This window comes from Leishmania donovani, chromosome 6, assembly GCF_000227135.1.
Source record: "Leishmania donovani BPK282A1 complete genome, chromosome 6".
In the NCBI taxonomy this organism is placed as follows: domain Eukaryota; phylum Euglenozoa; class Kinetoplastea; order Trypanosomatida; family Trypanosomatidae; genus Leishmania; species Leishmania donovani.
In genome coordinates, this window is record NC_018233.1 from 442685 (window position 1) to 459614 (window position 16930).

Consider the following 16930-nt stretch of genomic DNA (forward strand, 5'->3'; position numbering starts at 1 on the left):
GCTCACGCACACTCGCTTGCCGGCGTGCTCCGTTAGCGCACACACTGCCTGCTGCTTCACCTCGAGGGCTGGCACACACGCACACACATACGCACACACGCCAGCGCTGTCGTCGCCATGAGCACCGATCCGAATGGCACTCGCTGGTCAAACTCCGAGAAGAACTTCGGAAAAGCGCTGCTGAAGAAGTCGGGGTGGACAGAGGGCGCCGGCCTCGGCAGGGGGCAGGATGGCGTCGTCGATCACATCAAGGTAACCCGCAAGGATGGCGTGATGGGGCTCGGCTATCAGGCTGGGGTGCAGGAGACGTGGACGACGCAGTCACTCGGCTTCGCCGACGTCCTCACACGCATCAAGGCGTCCACTACCGCCGCCATCAGCGACTCAGACGACGACGGTGAGGCGTCGCGGTCGTCCTCGCCGACGACCAACGGGGAGGCGAAGAAGATCGGCATGAGCCGCCACTACAAGATGTACGCCAGACGCAACGCCCTGAAGACGGAGCTCATCCACGGTGGCGACAGCGCCGAAACGGAGGCGAAACGGCTGGAGATTCTCGGCAGCGCGGCGATGAAGCGTCGGCGCGACGCGGACAGCGACGACGATAACGACGGAGCGGGTCGGAATTGCAGCCAGAGCACGTCCTCCGCCTCCACGCTCAAATCGCCACTGCTGCTTCGGCTTATGGCACGCAGCTCCAAGGACGAGCCGAAGCCGACGGCGGGCGACATGACACCGGCGCAGCTCATCACCGTAACAAAGCCGCATCCGCGGCCTCCAAAATGCACGGATACGCCGTTCCTTGCCTAATGATGGCGGTGGCGATGGTGGTGGTGGTGGCGAGCCCGATGGCGTGGCTGTGAGACATCATGCGTTGCGAAGGGGCGGATTGCTGTGGGCGTGCGCCCGCGCTCTTTGCCTTCATCTAGCCTTCTCTCTCCACACTCTCCCCGTGCGATGCCGCTGCGTGTTGGCGGTCGTGGCGAACACGACGAGACTGAGTCGTTTAAAGCACTCGGAATGGAAAGGCGAGGTGGCGTCGAGCTGCCGCGGCAGCGGTGCGGATGCCCCGTGGCGCGCCCGCCTTCCTCTCTTCCACCCACTCACCACACATACACACACATACCCATCCATCTTCTCTGAGCAGAGGCAGTAGAGAGCGCTTGTGGCGAGAGGTTTGTGAGTCTCTTGAGCGCGTGCCACGAGCACCACCCCCACCACTCTGTCTCTGCGCGTGTTGTGTGTGTGTGTGTCTCATGCATAAGCGGGAGAGCCGCGCCACCCCTTTGCTCCTCGATCCCTTCATCAACGCCTGCGCATGTGGGCGCGTGGCAGAGGGGGGGGGGATTGCTGCACGTAAGATGCGCGTAACAAGCCCCGCAACAAGAACACTCACACGAACTCTACTGGGAGACGTGGCACTGTCGTGTGGATGACCTGCCCGTCGCTTCAGCTGCGGCAGATGTCTGTGACTGTGTGTGCACACGCGCGATGGAACAGGGGTCACTGGAATACTTGGAAGTCTCTTATGGCTGCACGATGTGGGGATGCATGCTGTCCGGCAAACAGTGGTGCTCATGCGTTCTCCCGCTCCGAGGGACTGCTCGATGAAGCGCTGTTCTCGTTGGCTACCCCATCTCGCCACCCCACCCACCCACGTGTGCGCGTCTTGTCATGCCCCCTCTTCCTGCTGGTCTCCACTAGCCCTCTTCCTCATCCTGCCTTCGTTGCTCCACCACCACCACCGCGGCGACAGCCATCCATGCACGAGACGGGGGAGGGGCTTTTGTGAAGAGCCTAGACAAGACGTGCAAAGAACGTGTTTGGCTTGTCGCGCATCTCCGTACGTCTCCGCGGCGCACCTCGGCACACACCGACACGGCCGTGCCCGCAAGCACAGCAAGAGCATCCATCAGACGACACATTCACACGTGCGCGGGTGTGCGTGCGCTACTCGTCAGAGGTGTGCTGCTTCATAGAGATTAAGATTGGCAGGCCTGCGGCGAACGAAACGTGGCAGTGGCCTTCCAGCCTCCCTCACCTCCGCACGACGGCGTCTTTAGGCGGGTCACCGAAGCCATGTCGGAGCGCGTTCATGTTGTTGTGCGTATCCGCCCCTTCATCGCCTCTGACCCACCCGATGCAGAGCTGAACACGCTCGTGCTCGACCCGACGCACGTCAGCGTGGGCAACAACCGCGTCTTCAAGGCGGATCGAGTGTACATGATGGAGGACGCCACGGAGGTCATCTACGCCGAGTCCATAGCGCCGCTGATCAGCCGCTTTCTTCGGGGATTCAACACCAGCGTCCTCGCGTACGGCCAGACAGGGACGGGCAAAACCTTTACGGTGCAGTCCCTCCTGCCTCTGTTGCTGACGGACATCATGGCAGACAAGGGTCTGCGCAGCGGCGCGGCAGGGGTACCCAACGCACAGACGTCGACCTCGCTCACGGCAAAAGCACCACTGTTGTACCTGCAGTACGTTGAGGTGTACGGTGAAACGATCCGCGACCTGCTGGAAGGCCCAGCCGCCGCCGCGTTGCGCAGCGACGGTGAAGAGCCCAGCAAGATCCGCCTCGTGACGACGACGGCACCGGGGGCGCGGGCGACCAGCCCGTCTTCGGAGCGCGCGGACCGGCAACTTTCTCCCATAGACGAACGTGACGCCGCAGCATCGCCGACGGCAGGCTGTGTTCTTGTAGGCGCCACCATCGTCCCCATCTTCACGCTCGCGCAGGCGGCGGAGCTGATCGCTCGCGGTGGCACTCGACGCGCAACCGGGTCTACAAACGTACACGCGCACTCGAGCCGGAGTCACGCCATCCTCACCCTCTTTCACGCTCGCTACGCGTGCCGGCTCGACGTTGTCGACTTGGCCGGCTCAGAGAGAGAGAAGAAGACGGGAAACGTGGGCGTGCGCTTCCAGGAGAGTATCGCCATCAACACTGGACTGCTGGCGCTGGGCAACGTCATGCGTGCGCTGAGTCGCATCCATAGAGCTGCCAACGGCAAGGAGGCGGGCCGGGGTGGTGGGGCAGGGCATCAACGGGCGCAGCACGTTCCCTACCGCAGCAGTCGCCTGACGCGTCTGTTGCAGGACACCCTCGGCGGCAACAGCGCCACGGTGCTCATCGCCTGCGTTGCACCCGACACGTACAACCGCGATGAGACGCTGCGGACGCTGCAGTACTGCTCCCTCGCGCTGCGCATTCTGAATGAGCCGCTGCAGCAGTACGAGCGACTTCGACGCGCACAGTCGCCGCTGTGTCGTCGTGGAAGCCCCTCCGCCGCCGCCGCGGTCTCGCCACTGTCGCTGCGCGAGGGTTCATACACGGCCACCGCAGCTACGAGGGCTTGCAGGGACAGCGAGGAGGCAGACGAGCCGAAGATGACCCAGCTGAAGGTGCTCGAGCTGCAGTCTGCCTACGCCAGTCTCCAGCAGCAGTACGACGAGCAAGCCGAGGTGATTGCCAACATGTGCGCGTCGCACGCAACAACGAAGGAGCGGCTGGCGCTGTGCGAGCGGGAGCTCCGCAAGGACGAGGGCATCTTCACCCAGCAAATACGTGCCATGCAGGAGCTCGTGTGCGAGAACCGAAAGCTGCGGCGGCGGCTGGCGAAGGTATTTGCCCCCCCCACTACCACCACCAACACTACAGCAGCAGCGACCGCTGGACGCGATAAAGCAGCCATGGCGCACGACCCGCTCTTCCGTGGCGGTGATGGCCTACCTGAGTCCACGTGCACAGAAACGGACTCGCACCATGGTGACAAGGACCTTACGGACGCCGTGCGCCACCTGCTGCTCGCTGGTGATCGCGATGCCGCGGGCAGAATGGGTGTCTCACTGCAGCTTGCACCCTCGCACTCTCAAGGCCACCGTCAGCAACACTCAGCCCCAGTAGCTGCCGCCGCGGCTACTCGACCGCCGCTGTCGGCCCATTCGCCGCACCGCTCGCAGGACGTCAGGGATGGTGTCACGGGCGGCACTCAGTACGTGCCACTCGAGGAGTTACCGCTGGCAGTGGCACACCAAGCCGGGGTGCGGGTCGACGATGGCCGCGGAGGTGCAGAGACACCGACATACCCAGGGGCGGGGGGGCGCACAGAGGCTTCTCACGCGCTGGACGGCATGACGCCTGGCGGTGCTGCTGCTCCAACTCCTGCAGAGCCTGCCCAGTCGTTCATCCGCTACATTCTCGGCCTGCATGGCATCGATCCAGAAGCTGAGCAAGCAGGTGACGTTGACGGTGGTGACGGAAGAGGGCGGGCAGGAGCGGGAGCGGTGGCGGTGGCAGCCACGTCTCTCCAGTCGTCCATCCGCAAATCCGCGGCCACGAGCGTAGGTGGGGTGGCGCTGGAACCTGCAGAAGTATCGGAGACAACCGCAGGGAGCAGCCGCCATGACCACGCGCGACAGGAAGGTGCACCATCGCCTCTGAACTACGCTCTGTCGCGCCGCTCCGGCCGCTTCGCCGCGTCCTTTCCTCCGCAAACGATGGGGGCGCTCTCTGAGGGAGAGCACAGCAGCTGGGAAAGGCAGGTGGATCGCCGGGGAGGCGGCGCTGATGCAGCTCAGCTAGACAGCTCGGCGGTGCTGCTGCTGGCGAAGGAGGTGCTGCGTTACCAAGGAACGAATGCGGAGTTGCGCAACCAGGTCCAGGTACTTCAAGCAGAGCTGGATGGTAAGCAGCGAGAGGCAGCGCTGCTGCGTCTGGAGCTGCAAGAAATGAAGGAACTCTTCACGACGTAAAGGCGGCCTTCAGTCCCTCTGTGTGTCGGCCAAACTCCCTCGCATGCTCACGCGTGCTGCTCGTACCCTGTATCACCTGCACGCAATACATACCGATGCGCACGTGCAAGCCCCGGCTCCGTGAGCTGTTAAGCTGATGCAGGCAAAGCCACTGGGCCCATCCGCTTGGCACTGGTCCGAGCCCGTCACGGACATCATATACGATGCTGGCGGCAGACACTTGAGTCTGCGTATGCTTGCTCGGTGTGCCCCCTCCCACCCTCCCCACGCGCGCACACGCACGCGCATGCGCCGTCTATCTCTCTGCATCTCTCCCTCTCCTCACGCGCACGCGCGCTCTCTCACATCGCTCGGGCGCGTTGGGCTTTTCCGTCTTGTCGAGATTCATCGCACGCGTGCACGCACGCGCACAGCGTAGCAAAAAGAGAGCGAGAGAGCACATTCCAGGAGCAATGACGACGGCAGCGCCACCGTTCCACGCCCCACGCCCTCCTCTGACGGCCCGCAGCGACCCGAACAGCACCGCCGTCTCGCGCGGCGGTACTGCTGCCGTGGCGGCAATGCCAGAGACGCAGGTGCGCCGTCGGCTTGCAGAGGTAGAGACGCGGCTGCGTGACATGGAAGAGGAGGCGAGGCGCACCCGCGTGCTGCAGGAGCAAGAGATCGCAAATCTCGAGCATGACAACGTGAAGCTGCGCGAGCGGCTCGAGGCAATCCGCATGGAGGAGTGCATGTCGCTGGCTGAAGCGCGTGCGCTTCAGGACCACACCAGCTATCAGCTCACCGGCGGTGCGCCGGCTTCTCATGCAGAGTCGAAGCTTCTTGGGTCGACCACTATCAAGTATCAGAATGCCAAGGCCGAAGTTCAAAGGCGGCGACGCGAGTGCGCCCAGGCAGAGCGCCAGCTCGCGGAGGCGCGGACCCGACTTGCTGATGTGCGGAAAGCTCGCAAGGAACTGAAGGGACGGAGCCTCGCGGCAGAGATGTCGGCTTCGATGCGCGTCGCGGCGGCTGACAACTATAGGACGCTCATCCACGAGCGGCTCCGCGGCTTAGAAGAGCAGGTGGCACGTGAGCAGGAGCGCTTCAACAGTATTGCGACGGAGGCGAAGCAAGCACGCATCGAGATTGACGCGCTGCTAGTGAGCCAGACGAGCAACGAAAAGATGTACCGCCACTGGTACGATGCGCTGCTGGCGAAGCGTCGCGAGATGGCGTTCTTGATGGAGGTGTGCAACCTCCTGTGCGAGGAGCGCCAGCAAGTCGTTGCCGAGCTCACGGAGGTTCAGGCGCGCATGGCAGAGCAGAGTCATCAGTACGAGGCTGCCTTCGACGAGCTGACGGGGGTGCAAGACGAGAACGCCAAGACGCAGGCTGCAAACTGCGAGCAGCTGGAAGAGCTGCGTCGACTCATCGCGCAGACCCGGGCAGAGCGGGAGGCGCTGGAGGAGGAGAACAGATGCACCAAGACCGCCATGGAGCGTCAACGTCGTCGCACCGTTGGCCGCCGCCTCAAAGAGGAGGCGAACACCACGACCACCAGCGCGGCAAGCCGAGGCAGCAGCGCCATTGATGGGGAGTGTGGCATCGTGGCCGCCGGTGAGGCCGAACGTGTCGGCGACGATGGCGGTGCAGAGCTGCGGACTCCAGAGAGCGAGTCGTCGCTCGACGGCAACCAGCAGCAGATCCGCATGTTCGATGACTACTACCGGAAGCTCTCCGCCATTGTACAGAGCGACGCCATCGAGGACGTGGCCGGGTTCATGGATGCAGCTGCCGACGAGCGGTACAAGGTCTTTGACGAGATGAACGCCATCGAGCGCAACATGGTGGCGCTCGAGACGGAGAAGGCCGCGCTGGTGGCGCAGCTCAGTAGGGTTGGCGGTATTCGCCCAGCCACCGTCCCGAAGTCGGCGCAGCAGCCGTTCACACCCACCGCGCTCGCAACGCTCGCTGGTGCTGACACGCTCGAGGACCTTACCGCGGTCACAACCGCCGTGGCAGCCGGGAAGAGCAGCGGCACGGGCGCACTTGGCGCGTCGACCGACGGCACGCAAGAGCGCTGTAATCGCATGGCAGACCTCCTCGACGATTTGGGTGCTACGCGCGACCTTGTTTTTGAGCAGCAGGAGGAACAGGAGACGAGCGCGGCGGTGTTGGAGCAGGTGGTCGCGCAGGTGAATCAAGTGTTTCGCGGACTCGGCTGCAGCGTGGACGAGCTTCGCGCCCTCACGGGGATGGAAGGGGTACAGCAGACCACCCTGCTGCAGTGCCTCGCCATGGTTGAGCAGCGCGCCAGTGAGTACCTGATAGCGTACTCGCGTCGACAGCGGAAGCGATCTTCGCAAGCGACGGGGGCGAGGGCGTCGCCCCCCTCCCGCGACGCAGCACGCACAATCCTTCGTCGACCCGACTTGCTACCGAAGACACAGAAAAATGCGGTGGAGGCCACCGTGATGCAACAAGCGCTGCCTCGCTCGACGGACGTGACGACAAGGATGCCCACCGTCGCCGCGCTTGCCATCGGCGGCAGTTTGACCTTAGATGACCTTGTCGAGGAACGTCCCTTGTCGACGACGGAGCTGAAGGAGGTGGTAGAGGCGAGGCGCATCCTGGCACAGCCGTGAGCGCTTCCCCATTCCCCACCTCTGCTTCCTCTACCTCCGCCGACCCGTGCTTGCGCTAGAGCTGATGTAAAGACACTCATTGCACCCACATGCCCGTTGCTGCTGTGCCGTCTCGCTCCCTTTTCGCCGCGCGCCCGCCTCTCCACTCATTTTGCTGGACAGCTGCCCTCGTTGGCGATGTCAGACATGCCGCAGAGATCCAAAAGACAGCCCAACACGAGAAGAGGCAAGGTGAGCGGTTGCGCGTGTGCTTACTTGTGCCAGTCTCTCGGCGAGCGGCGCGTGGGCGGGAGGAAACGTGTGAAGTGGATCACCGACACTGATAGACACCACCCTTTCTTAGCAGACGCAGGCCTTGCTGTTTTGATTTTTGCGCATGTTACGCTGATCGGCAGCACGCGAGCACACACGCACACACATGCGCGTGCGACCATGTGCACGACTGCCTCAGTCGCTTCACATCTTCACCCACCCCTGCGATCGACGTGGCTATGCCTTTCTCCTTCCGACTCCGTTCCGTGCAACACCAGCCATGCAGACCGCTGGAGCCGCTTCGCCCTTGGCTGGTAAGCGAAGGGGATGTGGCAAGGAGAGAGGTTGGAGAGCTCGCGCGCCCGCGGGTGGAGTGGGGTGGGGGAGGGCGTTCGCGCACAGCACGCGCATCGAAAGATGAAACACGTTAAAGTCGCAGAAGCAGCCCATCGCGGTGCTCGCAGCTGCCACGTGCGCATGTAATGCCACCGTATCTCTCCACCACTCATCTCCCTCCAACCTGTATTTCCTTTGCATGTGCCTCGTCGCCCACGTCGCGTGCGACAACCACCACCCTGTCCACGCCCGCCACACCCCATCATCGCTCCAATGACCACCACCGCGCCAACGATTTCGTAACCGGAACTGAACGGGGCTCACGGCGCCACAGTCGAGCTCATCCACAGCATCCGCGCATTCTGCCTTCTGCGTTACTGCCCATTCTCTCGCGCTCCCCTCTCTCTGTGCTCTCCCCTCTGCCGCACTTCGCTATCAGACCATGTCGCTCGTCCGGAAGACACTCGCCGTCCTGCTGGCGGTCGCCCTCCTCGCCGTCTGCGCGAAGGCGGAGGTGGTCGAGCTCAACCCGGCGAACTTTCACAACGTTGTGAAGGACCCGTCCAAGAACGTCTTCGTCATGTTCTACGCCCCGTGGTGCGGCCACTGCAACAACATGAAGCCGACGTGGCTGGAGCTGGCGGACAAGTACCCCATCGTGGGGGACGTCATCATCGCCCGCATCGACGCCAGCGAGTACCGCGGCATCGCGAAGGAGTTCGACATCCATGGCTTCCCGACACTGAAGTTTTTCTCCAAGAGGGACAAATCAGGTAAAATGGAGTACGAGGGCCCGCGCGAGCTCTCCGCCTTCGTGGCGTACGTGGCGGCCAACAAGCAGTGAAGATGCACCGCCGCAACGGTGCACCTTCGCCAGGCGGTAATTTTAGAATGCTGCCGCGACGCAACAGAGTGCCAGAGCAAGACGACCGGACGGAGGAGGGCCAGGGGCAGCGTGGGCGGTGAGTCGGTGAGGCGCGGCGACGTGGATCACACGGCGAGGACAGGCAAGACGCCCCCTAGTGGCATCGACAGCATTGCACGTACAGGCAACGGGCCTACGCACAGTATGCAGGCGGGTCTGCATGTGCGCATGGGTCTATGCCCCCGACACCCGTCCAGGAGAGACCTTCGCTGCCTACGCTCTTCCCTATCACGCTCATCCCTGCCATCAACGTGTCGTTCAGTCGTCTTCCTCATCCCGCCTGCCCCTCCATGCGCCCTCCTCCGTCCATCGCGGGCGCCCCACTCTCTCTGCGCGCCGCCTCTCTGCCTCTTTATTTTTTGTATTTCTTTCTGTATGTTCGGTGGTCTTATCATCGACGCCTCCTACACGCGCGTGCACGCGCACACGCCATGGTGACGAGGTGCACGGCTGAATCCTCTGGCGGTGAGAATCGCTGCATGACCGCACCTGCACGCGAGGCACAGAGGGCTGGATGCCTGCCTCCTTATCTTGCGTAGATGTAAAATTCCAGTCGGGTGTGTGGGCAAGAGATCTACTGCGAGAACGAGAGAGGGGCGGAGGGCAGCCGTCGCCGTGCCTCCACCTGCCTGTGCGAGCGGTTGCTCGCAAGGTCGTGGCACGAGGTCATCGAATAGCGTTGTCATGCGTCTGTGTCTGCCGCTCTCACCCTGCGACACGGCCGTCTCCCGTTTTCGTTCTCTTGTCTGGAGTCCATCGCGCGCGCACACGCTCCCTCGAGCCACTATTGAATGCTGCACCCCCTCCCTTACACACCTCTTACCCCCGCCTCCGTACTCCTTCCACCGCCTGCACGACATTCCCCCAGTGAGCGTGCGTGCATGCTCTTTCCTGTCCGCATGTGGCCCTACCACGGGCAGACCAACACGAATGCACCTGCAGCCACAGCTCCTCTACCGCTGTGGCACCACGGCTTCATCCTCGTCGTCTAGGACGAGCCCGTCCTGCCGTCGAATCGGGGCTGTGCGTCGTACGCGCTCCTCTCGCCCTTTCTAGCCCCTTCTTTCGCGTACGTGCTGCACGATCGGCGCTGAACGGACCTGGGCGTGGACTGCATGGCCTGATCCACAGCGGGCCGTGTCCAGGGTCCTGCTCGAGGGCAGAAGCAGTGGGCGTCTGTCGTGCGGGTAGCAGGGGGTGGTTGTCGAGGCGGATGCCGGATGAGTTCAGGGAGGCGCTCGGCCAGCCTCGGGTCAGAGCCCTCAGAACTCTCCCGCACTCTGCCTGCATGTGTTATGCTGCTCCCTCTGAGTGGCTCCACACCGCGGCACTCCAGAATGTGGCGCGGAGACACTCCACATGGGTGTCCGGAGCACTCGATGATGCAACTTGAGGGTGCTCTTCTCATGTTTGCGGCACCTGTGCCTCATCGACGCCCGCCTGATTGGATACGAGAGATGCCGCGCATGTTTCGCGCACACGCGCTGGGTGGCTCATTGGTATGGGTGCCTCTCTTTCGAATACTTATCAAATCGGGGGCACGGTTCACGTTGAGCGAGCGCAAACCCCTCAACCATGACCTAGCATCTCTTCGGCTCGGCAACGGCGCCAGGCTGCCTGGCTTCCCCGGAAAGAGCATGCGTGTGTGTAGGGGGGAAGGTAGGGGGAGGCGCCTGGACCGCGTGATACCGTTGTGAGTCGGTCGGTATTCTCATGGGCGCGCACCTGTCTGCCAGCACGAAGCGGCACACTGCGGACCCTCGCCCGCCAGACGTCCAGCCCTCTGTTGGCACGGCCGCTGCGCCCCCAACGCCTTCCTCCTCTCTCTCCTCCCTGCCATCTGATCACCTTCATCATCATCCTCCTTCACTCTTGCCCACACCCGCGTAGAGCGTAGAGCAGTCGCCGCGCGGATACAAAGACGAGGACCGGAGATAGAATCGCACGTGGAAGGCGGCAGCCACAGGCTAACATACGCATCGAGGTGTACGCGTAGACGACAGTATCCCATTACACCCACGCCCACCCACTGCCCGTGATGTGGACGGCTGTCGTAGCATCGGGCGGGGGCAGCAAGGGGAATCCGCCCACAGCGTTGTCGGCGGCGGTGTGTGATGGAAAGCCGATGACCACGGCTGGACCGCAGGCCCCAACGACTAGAGATGGGCTGTGGCAATCTTCGCTGCTGCGCCAGCGCGTCGCCGCCGGGGCTAGCTTCAAGAACGTGGCGCTGTCCCACGCCGCAGACATTCTGCGCTCCGAATCGGCCCGTGTGGACGCGCAGCTGATCGACGACTTCAGCTCCATTTTACGCGGCAACGTCGTGTACATTCACAACTTCATCTGCCATGAGAAGGACATGCGGCTCTACAACTCCCTCAAGGAGGAGCTGGTCGCGGCGACAGGCGCCAAGATGCTCGGCAGCGGAGGCTTGATTGACTGGAGCAAGCATCAAGTCTTCGATAACCCCTCCTACATCAGCCAGACCTTCAACGACATCATCGACATGCTCGCCGAGTACTTCGACGTTGACGTGTACGCGACGCGGCTGAACTACTACCGGGACGGAACTCAGTGGAAGCCTCAGCACCACGACAGCCACGCCTACGGCGGCCGCGCGCTTCGCGAGGACTTCACGGTGGGCCTGTCGCTCGGCGCAACGCGCAGCCTTCTCTTTGTGCACGAGGCTTCGCAGCGCGACTTCAATTTTCCGCAGGTGAACGGTGACTGCTTCGCCTTCACGGGGGAGGTCAACAACCTGTTCACCCACGGCGTGCCCCGCGTGCACACGCCAACAGGTGATCGCTTCAGCATTATCGCCTGGGGGCGGCGTCGCACGTTGAATGAGCGCAACGGTGGCGTGCCGAGTAGCGCGGTGGCGCAGGTGAAGGGGCACCACATCAACACCATGGAAGACGCGGTCGAGGTTGCGAAGCAGCTCGTGGCGGCGCAGCCTGGCGCTGCGGTAGCGAAGAAGGCGATGCCACCGCCGTGCACCTCGGGCGACGCGAGCAGCAATGGGGTTGCCGCAGCCACACGACCGGCGAAGCGTCACAAACGCCGCCTCCAGTAGCCATCGTTTGCAGGGCGGATAGTGAAGCGGCTTGCAAGGTTCTCTGTGCTGCTCTCTGTGCCCCCCCTCCCGCAACGCACGTTGGACGCGCAAGCGCACACACACAGACACACACGCACACGCTATGACGACGTGGCGGGGACACGCCTCTCCCTGCGCGGCATCTCGGCGTCCAGTGCCGACGACGTGGGAGGGAGGGGGGAGCGCAGAGCGGTGTGGCGCTACGCATGTTGGCCATCAGATCCTGGATGGCGTTGCGTCGGAGCCACCCGCGGCCGCGGACACGTTTGTGGCACCCGTATGACAGGCGAAGCGTCCGCGTGCCTCGAACCTGTCCCACCCACGCCCCGGCCTTCACAGCGCCCGCTGCTGGTGTGGCGGGGAGCCTGAGAGCCGCCCCTCCCCCCCCCCCCGAGCGGGGATGCGCCAAGGCGGCGGACCTGCGAGGCGGGGGTGCGGGCAGAGGTTGAGGCAGGGGCCCTGCGCCGATGGCTGCGTCGGCGCATTGCTGTGCCGCGTGTGTCGACGGCCGGGCGTCGAGTGGCGCGGCGTTGAGCTCGTCGTGTATGGCTGAGAGATGGGCCACACGTTGGAAGCAACACGACAAAAGCACAGCGGCGCGTGGAGGGTGAGCTAAGGGAGGGAACGCCGCCGTAGGAGCGTACTGGTGGGCGGCAGAGCGAAGGAGTCATGTGCGGGCTTCTGCGAGTTACGCACCACCGCCTCCTTCCAGGCAAACAACTGCAGCTCGAGAGAGCGACGGAGGGCGGGTGGCCGAGTCCGGCATGGCAGGAGTTGGAGCCGCGTCACAGCAGGAAAGGGAAGTCTCAAGGTCACGTAATATATCGAAAATCGCCGACGCAGCGGACCGCGTGAAGCAGCGGCTGCTTGCCAGCACTTCTCCGCTGCCGCCTTGCGGACTCGGCAGGTAGCATGGTGAGATGAGGGTGGGGAATGGGTAGCCGCGGGGACGTGTTAGGGGCCCCTTTAGTGGGCGCCCTCGTGGCCACGGCACTTCGCTTTCGAAGCGCCATGACGGTCGATGTTGGTCGTGCCATCTTGACAAGGAGAGGGAGGTGCTTCATGGCGCGCAGAGTACGTCCATGGCCCAGCACCGCCTTCCCTGCCCTCCTTAGGTACTAGTCTGTCCATCCACCGCACCTCTTCTCCCGCTGCACCAGTCTTACACTCTCTCCATCTCGTCATTCACGGTGCCCCGCGCGTACACACGAAACCCATACATTCGCTTGCCCGTAAAGCTTTCGGTAGACCGTCTCGCGCACGACGTGGCCACGCTGTCATTCCTCGCCTGCGCGCCGTCTCTGCCTCTCCGTCTTCGACACCGATCCCCTGCCTTCACCGCCCACTATCATGTGCGATCAGCAGTCGACCGCGAAGGTGGACCTCGAGATGCTCTTCCGCCCTGGGCGCAAGGGCGAGCTCAACGGCAAGATCCTCGATCGCGTCCGCTTCCTCGCTGCGGAGCTCGGCCTCCCCGAACTTGAGGAGAAGTTCGCACACTTGAAGGAGAGGGACGGGGCCTGGCGCACCAGCAGCGTTTCCGACAACGTCAACCTATCCGCGTACATCGATCACACGCTACTCAAGGCGGACGCCTCTCACGCGGCCATTGTGCAGCTGTGCGAGGAGGCAAAGACACATCACTTCAAGGCCATCTGCGTGAACGGCTGCCACGTGGCTCGGTGCGCGCAGCTGTTGGCCGGTTCGGAGGTGCGGTTGGGGTGCACCTGCGGCTTCCCGCTGGGCCAGATGACGCCTTCCATGAAGGTCGCCGAGGCGGCCGAGGGGATCTCGAGCGGGGCACATGAGGTGGACATGGTCATCAACGTCGGCGCCCTCAAGAGCAAGTGCTACCTCGACGTCTTCAAGGATATCAAGGGCGTCTGCGATGTGTGCGCGAGCGCAGCTGTCGTGTCGAAGGTTATTCTCGAAACCTGCCTCCTGTCTGAGGAGGAGATCATGGACGTGTGCATCATGAGTGTTGCGGCCGGCGCGACGTTCGTGAAGACCTCCACTGGCTTCAGCACGAAAGGCGCGACCCCAGAGGCAGTCGACATCATGCTAGCCGTTGTCGGCAATGCGGCTTCCGTGAAGGTGAGCGGCGGCGTGCGGGACCGCGCAACGGCGATGCAGTACGTTCAAGCCGGTGTGAAGCGCATTGGCACGAGCTCTGGTATCGCCATCGTGTCGCCCTAGAGCAACAGGACGCCCCCCCCCTTCCCCGAAAACCACCAGCATGCAGCGCGAGTCGGTCCCGCCCGCCCGCCCACCACCGGCACACGTTGATGCGGCGGTGGGGGGGGGCTTTACCTGCTCCTTGGTGCAGCGGCACGCCATGGCTGCGTCATGTCACGTCTTCGCCAACGCATAGGAAGGCGCGTACTTTCTCAGTCCACCTAACCAACCAAACATTTTGTGTGCCGATGGCAATACGGCCGACACCGACGCCGTGAAGCGCACGGGCCACCGCATCGACAGCGCCGAGGACCCTCTACACACGACGAGCGTTGCCTGCTTCCATCTCGTGGTGCCGCACTGCCGCAGATGACTGAGGCTTCAGTCAACGTCGTCTGCCGCGGCGGGCATGCGCGCCGTCGTCCTTGTCCCCACGGCAAACCGTCACGGAGGACGGTTAGGGCGAAACCGACGCGGGGAAGCTGCCGCATCGGCCACCGTGCTCGCGAAGTTCGCCGGCCTCCACTGCGCCCCTGCCGAGGACGGCTTGGTCTTATTTGAGGACCTCTAGGAAGCACTGGAACGTCCCGCAACTGCGGGACAGTCGAAGAGCAACACGAGTGCATCGTCTTCACCTGCACTATCCAATTCTTCCCGGGCTGCGGCGGATTAGTGGTGGCGTGCGCGAAGGCTCTTTAGCAGCAGTCTCGGCGCCTGCAGAGGCGGCCGTAGCGCTCCGACAGGGCATGGCCAAGAGCGCCCGTCGTGATCCGTCATGCCGCATTGCCGAGTACCAGGCAGGCCAGGACCCCGATCTGCAGGCGCTGGAGGTCACCCTTGCGGAGATGCAGCAGCAGGTGCGGGTGGTGCTGGCCAGTCGTCAACCTTGAAAACCCGGACTCACGATGCGCCACGCGACTGAGGAAGCAGCACCCCTCCCCCCGCTGCCACACTGCCGCACCCCACGGCGCACGCCAGCAACGGCGGTAGTGTACGTGGCAGCTTTGGTTGACAGCTAGAGGCCGAGGGCCGTGCCGCTGCTGCGGCTGGTGCTGCAGCCCCGACACCCGCGCACGGCGACAGCGCCATGCAGACAGGCGTGTCGTTAAACTGGATGCAGGCTTCGCTTCGGAAGGCCCGCGAAGTGCCGCGATAGCCGGCGTGTCGGGAGGGGGAGGCGGGGCTCGCTCGAGCCGATGGTGAGAAAAATTAAGCGGCCTTGCACTTGCCTCACAGACTGGCGAGCCCCCACCTTTGCCTAGGCGCCCTGCACCATTGCGCCCGCGCGAGGGGGGCGGGGAGGAGGCACGGAGGGCCAGCGACACGTATAGACGCACCGCTGCATTACCCGTTCTGTCGAAGTTTTATGTTTCCGTCCCTCTCATCGGGCACGCGTCTCGCATCATCAAGAGGAAAAACTCAAGCGCCCTTCTCCCTGAAAACCTCAAGTCCGTCTGCCAATCGCCGTGCTCCCTGGGACCATGTGCGCACAACGCAGACGCCCTCGGGACGACCCTCGTCGAGCTTGCTCCCTCGCCGATGCTTCACTGTTCTATGTTCTCGCTCCCCAGTGGCCCTGTATTTCCTTCGCTGTTACTCTTCATTTCGAGCGCGCGAAACGGTCTGCCGCGCGCTGCACTACTCTGACTCCATCATCGTCTCCAAAAACCACGCCGACCAACACAGACGTACGCGCGTGCAGTCGCGCGCTTGGAGGACATCGCCTGCGGCGGACGAGAGGCGAGGGTGAGCGACGGCCATTCTATCGTGCACAATGGGAAACTCGTGTTGTCGTGACGAGCACCAGACGGCCGGGAAGTCCGCCGCAGTGGTGCAGGCAAGCCTTGCATTTTTCGATGCGCTGCCACCTGATGCGCAGGAGGCGACGGTGGACCACGTCTACGACGGTGACACGCTCACCATTCGCGAGCACAACCGCATGCGGGTACGGCTGCTCGGCATCGATGCACCGGAGCTGAAGGAGCGCGAGCCCTACGCGAAGGAGGCGGCCGACTACGTGAAGAGGTTATGCCCGGAAAATTCGAAGGTGTGGCTGAAGACGCCGCACGGCGGCGAGAAGGACCGGTACAACCGCATGCTCTCCCTCGTCTTCGTGTCGAGCCCGTCTGGCGGCCCCGGCTTTGTGTGCGTGAACATCGCCATCGTTGAGCAAGGCCTTGGCACCTTCTACTCCCCTGCCGGCTCCCAGGTCGACTTCCGGGGCCAGCTGCTCAAGGCACAGCAGAGCGCTATGCAGCGTAAGGTGAACATGTGGAAGAAGCAGAACCTTCGCAAGAAGGTGTTCTGCACGCCGAAGGGCATCGCCTTCCACACGTCGGACTGCCTCACTATCCAGCAGACAAGCCCGAGGAACTTGCAAACGCTGTCGGCCGCGCAGGCGCTGTCGAGGGGGTACAGCCCGTGTCGCGTGTGCAAACCGCAGCGGTAACGTACCGTAAAAGGTACGAGCTGTGCGCTGCTGCTCCGTGTGCGCGCGTGCGGACGCGAATCGAGGGACTCTGAAGCAGATGGATGATTTCCTTGCTGCCAGGTGAGTGTGTGTGTGTGTGTGTGGATGGGGTGAGATTGGGTGGTCGATGTGGCGGATGGAGGAGGGCCGTCCCCCTTGTCGCTGCCTACGCGCTTGGCCCGCTTCGTCTCTTATCTGTGAAACCGCGTGCGCACTTGTTTCGTTGCTTCTTCACTCTGATGGCGGAGGGGACACCTCCGTGAGTGGCATCTCAGGGTCCAGTACCCCCTCCCCTA

The 16930-nt window shown here is 63.5% G+C and overlaps 7 protein-coding genes across 7 annotated transcripts; all 7 read left to right on the forward strand.

The window, feature by feature from the left end:
- Positions 1–117: 117 nt before the first annotated feature.
- LDBPK_061060 (hypothetical protein, conserved) lies at positions 118–810 on the forward strand (the record flags this gene model as incomplete). Its single annotated transcript, XM_003858364.1, has 1 exon — positions 118–810. The coding sequence occupies one exon, from the start codon at positions 118–120 to the stop codon at positions 808–810; it is 693 nt and encodes a 230-aa protein (XP_003858412.1).
- Positions 811–2079: 1269 nt separating this feature from the next.
- LDBPK_061070 (kinesin, putative) lies at positions 2080–4755 on the forward strand (the record flags this gene model as incomplete). Its single annotated transcript, XM_003858365.1, has 1 exon — positions 2080–4755. One exon carries the CDS (start codon positions 2080–2082, stop codon positions 4753–4755), a length of 2676 nt encoding a protein of 891 aa, XP_003858413.1.
- A 452-nt stretch (positions 4756–5207) lies between these two features.
- On the forward strand, positions 5208–7382 carry LDBPK_061080 (hypothetical protein, conserved; the record flags this gene model as incomplete). The annotated part of the gene is made up of 1 exon (XM_003858366.1): positions 5208–7382. The coding sequence occupies one exon, from the start codon at positions 5208–5210 to the stop codon at positions 7380–7382; it is 2175 nt and encodes a 724-aa protein (XP_003858414.1).
- A 1030-nt stretch (positions 7383–8412) lies between these two features.
- Positions 8413–8814, forward strand: LDBPK_061090 (protein disulfide isomerase; the record flags this gene model as incomplete). Its single annotated transcript, XM_003858367.1, has 1 exon — positions 8413–8814. The coding sequence occupies one exon, from the start codon at positions 8413–8415 to the stop codon at positions 8812–8814; it is 402 nt and encodes a 133-aa protein (XP_003858415.1).
- A 2119-nt stretch (positions 8815–10933) lies between these two features.
- On the forward strand, positions 10934–11968 carry LDBPK_061100 (hypothetical protein, conserved; the record flags this gene model as incomplete). The annotated part of the gene is made up of 1 exon (XM_003858368.1): positions 10934–11968. One exon carries the CDS (start codon positions 10934–10936, stop codon positions 11966–11968), a length of 1035 nt encoding a protein of 344 aa, XP_003858416.1.
- Positions 11969–13339: 1371 nt separating this feature from the next.
- Positions 13340–14185, forward strand: LDBPK_061110 (deoxyribose-phosphate aldolase, putative; the record flags this gene model as incomplete). Its single annotated transcript, XM_003858369.1, has 1 exon — positions 13340–14185. The coding sequence occupies one exon, from the start codon at positions 13340–13342 to the stop codon at positions 14183–14185; it is 846 nt and encodes a 281-aa protein (XP_003858417.1).
- A 1753-nt stretch (positions 14186–15938) lies between these two features.
- Positions 15939–16613, forward strand: LDBPK_061120 (hypothetical protein, unknown function; the record flags this gene model as incomplete). Its single annotated transcript, XM_003858370.1, has 1 exon — positions 15939–16613. One exon carries the CDS (start codon positions 15939–15941, stop codon positions 16611–16613), a length of 675 nt encoding a protein of 224 aa, XP_003858418.1.
- Between the last annotated feature and the right edge of the window lie 317 nt (positions 16614–16930).